General features: G+C 51.5%; 1 protein-coding gene across 1 annotated transcript in view; it reads left to right on the top strand.

Moving 5' to 3' along the window:
• LOC129667459 (semaphorin-4D) overlaps positions 1–3061 on the top strand; it is a 78903-nt gene extending 75842 nt beyond the window's left edge. The window contains exons 16-17 of the mRNA XM_055595102.1: positions 521–578; positions 791–3061. Coding sequence (XP_055451077.1) covers positions 521–578; positions 791–1716 — 984 coding nt within the window. The 3' untranslated portion in view covers positions 1717–3061. The remainder of the gene's footprint in view (positions 1–520; positions 579–790) is intronic.
• The last annotated feature ends 3286 nt before the right edge of the window (positions 3062–6347 follow it).

Raw genomic sequence — 6347 nt, 5'->3', positions numbered from 1 at the left:
CCCCCCCAAGGGATAACATTTGGTACATCTCTGCATCTCTGGCCTCTTTCTATATAAACACACATTCACACACAGAAAATTGTATAAAATTCCCTTTGGGCTATATGTGTATGGTGTCATTGAAGTATAAATGAATTTCATGTTTAGACTTTGATCCCCTTTCAAAGATAGTTGTCTCATTTTATATGTGCAAATATTCCTAAACACAAAACGCATTCTACCTCTGGTTTTCCAGACAGAAGACACAGCTGTAATTAGTTCTGGTGTCCTCTTGGGGGGGTCCCATTGCTGATGACTGGCCATCAGGGAACAGCTGTGAGCAGCGGTAGGCATAGAATCTTGCCAGGATTATAGCCTGCCTTCCTGGCACACAGGGACAGAGGGCCCCGCCCTGTCCCCTCACCTCTGACCAGCCACGTCAGAGTAAGAGATGTGTAAGAAGAGGGTTCCTGGTTGCTAGCTGGCCTGCCTCTGCCATTAGCAAAAGCATTTGACAAGTTGACTCTGGGTACCCCCGCAGGTTGGGGAGCTGACTAGTGCCCAGCCCCCAAGGCCGCTGAGTCTTCTCCAGGGACAGGGTGAGCACAGGACTCCTCAGTGCTGTCACCGATTCCTTCATTTCGGGGGGCCGCTGTCGGGTCATGAATGTCTCTTTCTTGGTCCTGAAGATTCCGTCCAGCTCCAGTGGGTGAAAGTCTCCTGCCGTCTGTGGGTAGTAACCTGTTCTTGAGAGCAGTTGAGTGATCAGACGGAGTTGTTGATGCTGAGCACATTTATTTTGATGTTCCAGATAAGAGTAAAGAAAGTTCCCATCAGCATTTTTTCAAGCACGGTGGCACGGCAGAACTCAAATGCTTCCAAAAGTCTAACCTGGCCCGGGTGGTGTGGAAGTTCCAGAACGGAGAGCTGAAGGCTGTGAGTCCCAAGTATGGCTTTGTGGGCAGGAAGCACCTGCTCATCTTCAACCTTTCGGATGGAGACAGTGGTGTGTACCAGTGCCTGTCAGAGGAGAGGGTGAAGAATAAGACCGTCTCCCAACTGCTTGCCAAGCACATCCTGGAAGTGAAGGTGATACCTCGGACCCCGACCTCACCTGCCTCACAGGCTGCTCAGACAGAAGGTAGTAGGATCACTTCCAAAATGCCGGTGGCATCTACCCAGGGGTCCTCTCCCCCTACCCCGGCCCTGTCGGCCACCTCCCCCAGAGCTGCCACCCTACCTCCCAAGTCCTCCTCCACCGGCACGTCCTGTGAACCAAAGATGGTCATCAACACAGTCCCACAGCTCCACTCAGAAAAGACGATGTATCTCAAGTCGAGCGACAACCGCCTGCTCATGTCCCTCCTCCTCTTCATCTTTGTCCTCTTCCTCTGCCTCTTCTCCTACAACTGCTACAAGGGCTATCTGCCTGGACAGTGCTTAAAATTCCGCTCAGCCTTATTGCTTGGAAAGAAGAAACCCAAGTCAGACTTCTCTGACCTGGAGCAGAGTGTGAAGGAGACACTGGTGGAGCCTGGGAGCTTCTCCCAGCAGAATGGTGACCAGCCCAAGCCAGCCCTGGATACCGGCTACGAAACAGAGCAGGACACCATCACCAGCAAAGTGCCCACAGACCGAGAGGACTCGCAGCGCATTGATGAGCTCTCTGCCAGGGACAAACCGTTCGATGTCAAGTGTGAACTGAAGTTTGCAGATTCGGATGCTGATGGGGACTGAGGCCAGCGTGTCCCGGCCCGTGCCCCGAGTCCCCCGTGGAGAGTGTTGTGTTGCGCCCATTCAGTAGCTGAGTCTTGTCAAATCGTGTACCGACCTCAGTCCTTTGTCTCTCCTCTCTTGGATTGAGCCTGTGACTTGTCCCTTTTGTCCTTTTGGGAAACAAGTATCTATTCCAGTCTCAAGTCCTGCAGTCGCTGGAGCGCTTATTTAAGATGCACCTGAGCCCTTTGTATCCTGGGGAAGAGATGGCCGCCTCTGCGGGCCGAGAAGAGCCGCCCCTCCTCTCCCCTTCTTGTAGCAGCCACTAAAAGATAATTTAATTCCAGATTGGAAGTGACGTTTTAGTTTATCAGATTGGTAACTTATCACTTGCTGTCCAGATCGGCACGGACTTTTTCTTTCCCTTAATTATTTTTTTAGGAGTTTTGCTCTGATTATGTTGATGTCTTAGGTCATTTTTTTTTTTATTACTGAAGGAGATGTTTTAATATTCATGAGAAGATGAACATTTTCTAGATTTTTGTTATATATTGAGATACAATATGGCTATGTTGCTTAAGATTCTCAGGGATAGACTTATTTTTGCTAAATTCATTCTTTCCTGCTGTTACTAGGTATGTAAGCCTAAAACTGTCTCTTGAACTCACCTTTTTTATTTTGGTGAGATTTTTTTTTTTGGTTATTATTTGTTTGTTTTTTAATCTTATTCATTTTGAAGGAAGTACCGTTTTCCAAGATTTTCTTTCTGTACTTTTTTCCTACCGTTCATCTACAAGGTGGGTTTTGAGCGAGGGCAGGTGGCCGAGTGGCTGGCGGCAATTGAGCTGCTCCTATGAGGGGAGGGGGGCTTGTACCCCAGCAGTCCTGCTCCTTCCTGGCACCTCCTGCCCCGACGGGTGGCATCTTCACGAGGACAACTTTGGTTCTTGGTCACATGCTGTCTCTCCTCGCTTCCGTCTCACATCACTGCCCTTGGACTTCCACCTTGACTGTCCATACAAGACAGAAACAGGTTGGGCAGCGGGCTCCCAGCCTCGGACAGTGACCACAGCGTCCCATGTGGCCAGCCGCTGCTGCAGCCTGTCTTCCGCCAGGCTTTTAGGATGTTAACGGGTGGTACGACTCTAACATTTGTTCTTCACATATTGTGTGTGGGACACTCATCCCATGTAGAGTGATGAGCTCTGGATCCCTTGAGCCGTGTAGACATTCATCTTCAGCATGACATGATCTCACCTTTCGGTGTAAACATTTGTGTTTATAAGATTTACGTTGTTTTTATTTTTCTACTTTGAACTGTACACATTTGAAAAGTACCCAAATAAACCAGAAGCTTTATCATTGACTGGGCCAGCCCTTCCTTAGTGGAGGCTGTGTGGGCCTCCCATCCCTGTGTGATGGCCCGGGTGGGGGTTAGGCCCGGGCTCTTTTCTTTTCTCATTCCCATGTGTCTGGTTTCTTGCTTTTCCTTCTCTGGCATGGGACTTGTTCTGATGACTTCTCCTTAGTGCCTTCTTTTCTGTCCTCTGTCTCACAGCCTCATCTCCTAAGTCCTTCCCTTCTCCTGGCTCCTCTCTGTCCTGTCTGGGCCCTGGTTCATCTCCCAGAAGCCCTTGGCCGGCTTTGGCCTCAGGGCCCAACAGTCGTAAGCTGGTTACCTTGCTGCCACCCTTCCTGAGTGACCAGGCACAGCAGGTGCAGGCGCTGGGGACCTTCTACCTCTTCTGCCAGGCCACAGGTGAGTTGGCGGAGTGTCCATGGCTGTCCCCGTATTCTGCCCTTACCGCTCACTGCTTTCCCAGTTGTGCCTGAGGTTCAGCTGTGTGTGCTTTCAGCCCTGTTGATCCTGAGATAAACTGTGAACAGTGTGAGACCGTTGCTAGAGCAACAGCAGGGGTCATCCAGCTTATTGCTGTAAAGGTACAGGTGTGAGATTGCCTGTGCTTGCAGGTTCTGTGCTGTAGAAGCAGCCGTCAGGGTGGCGTGGGCACCGCTGTAGGTCAGAAAACCTACAGGACTGCAGAGAGCGGGGATGAGGTCTGGATTGCTAACCTGGGTTATGGAGAGAATTTAAAGCCAGCCTGGGCAACTTAGCAAGGCCCTGTTTGGGAATTTGAAAGTAGGAACAGGGATGTACCTCAGTGGTAGAGTGCGTGACGAGCATGTACCCGGTCCCGGGCACAAGAATTAAAATAGTAAGAGCATAAAATTCATGAGGTGGAGGGTTTCTTCTACGTTGAAGAATAGGGACATGTACTCTTGCAAAATGATTTTACCAAACCATTCTTCAGCTCGGGAACTCCCTGAGCTCCGTCTCTAGCTGTGGGCTTTGGCCTTCATACAGAGGCCAGGCATGGAGCTGATTGCAGGAAAACCAAACCCAGCTTATCTCAAAATTGCTTTTTAACTATCAAAGCTGTGGAAGACTTGAAAGTGCCACTTGCCTTGTTTAATTAGCTCTAGGATCCTGGAGCCTGTGTTGTCTGCTGTGAATGCGACATGTGGTTGGCAGCTGGTGACTCTGTCTACAGAGGGTGGACAGAAGTTGCTGTGGGCCTGACTCTGTGACAGGTCATCAGCGGATGTGTGATGCTGATTGACCTTTTGAGTTGAGGTCTTACTCTGGATGCCCAAGATGCCCCTGGGCTCTTGGGCTCCTGTAACACCCCTGCTTCAGCCTCCCGAGTTGCTAGGTCCCCCGGTGTGTGTCACTGTGCCCAGTGGTCCCTGGTCTTGGGCTTGGTGCTGCGGGTCAAGCCTTCATGTAGACACTTGCATGTTCTTCAGTTAGGTATTTTAAGATTTATCATTTATTTGTGTGTATGTGTGCATATGTGTGAATGCATGGAGGGGCCTGAAGCTGGAGTCATGCACGCTTGTATGTCGCCTGATGTAGATGCTGGGGACTAAACCTGGGTCCTCTGCAAGAGAAGCAAGTTGTCTTAACTGCTGAGCCATCTCTCTAGCCCTCTTTTCAAATATTTTAGACTCAGACAGCTGATGGAAAATCCCTTGTCTTTAAGGGGTTTGTGTTCTGTGAAACTGTTACCTCACTCTTGCCAGGCCTCAGGCTGGGCCCACATGACCCACATGTAGCCCTGCCACAATGCCGCCACCTCAGCACTTCTGAGAGGTGCCGAGGGAGGTCAGGGACCAAGGAACCACAGCTGGGGACCCAGTGGGGACCAGGAGTGTGTAGAGAGGAAGTGGGAGCCGAAGTATGTGGAGTGGGAGGAGTGGGTGCCTTTCCCAGCCCCTCAGAGTGGAGTGAGCATAGACTGGGGAGATGGCTCGGTGATGAAAGTGCTTGTCGTAAAAGCATAAGAACTGGGGTTCTCACCCCAGAATCTACCTAAGTGCTTGGCAACCTCTGGGTTTGATTGACAGGCTCTGTCTCTGAATACAGCAGAAGAGTGATTAAGAGTGATCCTGATAGCCTCAGGCCTATATGTGCACTCATACAGCGCTCTCTCTTTCCCTCCTCTCTCTCTCACATAGAGTGTGTGGGAACAGATGTGGGGCCGCACCTCCTCCCTTGCCCTCTTTCTCCTGACAGTGTTCTCTTCTGTAAACATTTGGCCACATCTGGGGCCTTTCTTTTCGGTCCTGTCCCCCACTGAGGCCAGGCAGGCTTTAGTGGTGTGAGCATGCTGGGCCTCTGCTGTCCCTCAGCAGGTGGCAGGGTTGGATCTGGGTCTGAAGACTTATCTGAAGCAGAGGCCTATGTGGCTTTGAACTGAACATCCTGCGGCTTTTCTACAAGAAGCCGTGTGTCTTCAGGCTCTGTCTCCGGTGTCTGCTGAGGAGACAAAGGTAGCTGTCCCAGATGAGATGCTAGATGCCTCTCCTAGCCCAACCACAGCCCCATCCTGCATGCCCAGGGCAGGGCAGGGCAGGGCAGGACAAGTTGGGAACCTTGACCTGGGTTTCTCTCCTTCCTAAAACAGCTGTTCACATGATGGTTGCTGTAAGTGGCTTGGGGCTGGCTGATTAAAGGCCTGGCAAGCTGTTTTTAGAACATGAGATTTAAAGAGAGGGTGGACAGGGACTCTTCAGCCCCTTGGCTTGTATCCTGTACCCTCTTTGACTCTGCCTGTGACCCGGAGCTATCCTGGAAAGCCTCTCCCCTCCAGAGGGTTGGTCAGAGGTCAGAAAGCTAGGCTTGTACTCAGGCTTGGCTGTTGGCCCTGCGCCCACCCAGGGCCTCTGTGTCATCTGGATTGGATGAGTGTTTCCTAGGGAATAAAGTGATGGGGACACACCCTTCAGCAGCACCCAAGTAACAGGACCAGAGCAGGTGGCATCAGGCCACACCAACACCAGAGCTGCCCTACACATGGCTGCTGGGGAGGGCATGGCCTGTGGCCTAGTGCTGGAACGACCTCCCTTTTAGTGGCAGGGAAAAGGTAGCAGGATCTGGCGCTGCCTTCCTCAAGTCTTCGTGTCTGAGTCTGAGGTCCCTATGCACGCCCAGCCAGTGCCTGAGGGACTGCAGTCGCTGCACTTCCCCACGATACACTCTAGTTGCTTCCCACGCCACACACCACCACACACCCTCATACACAGCACATACGCTGTGCCACACCACACCCCAGACACACCACACACGCCATGCCACACCACACACCCCC

This window comes from Psammomys obesus, unplaced genomic scaffold (assembly GCF_907164565.1).
Source record: "Psammomys obesus unplaced genomic scaffold, mPsaObe1.curated_primary_1811, whole genome shotgun sequence".
In the NCBI taxonomy this organism is placed as follows: domain Eukaryota; kingdom Metazoa; phylum Chordata; class Mammalia; order Rodentia; family Muridae; genus Psammomys; species Psammomys obesus.
The sequence above is the reverse complement of the archived record's forward strand: the minus strand, read 5'-3'. Positions and strand labels throughout refer to the sequence as shown.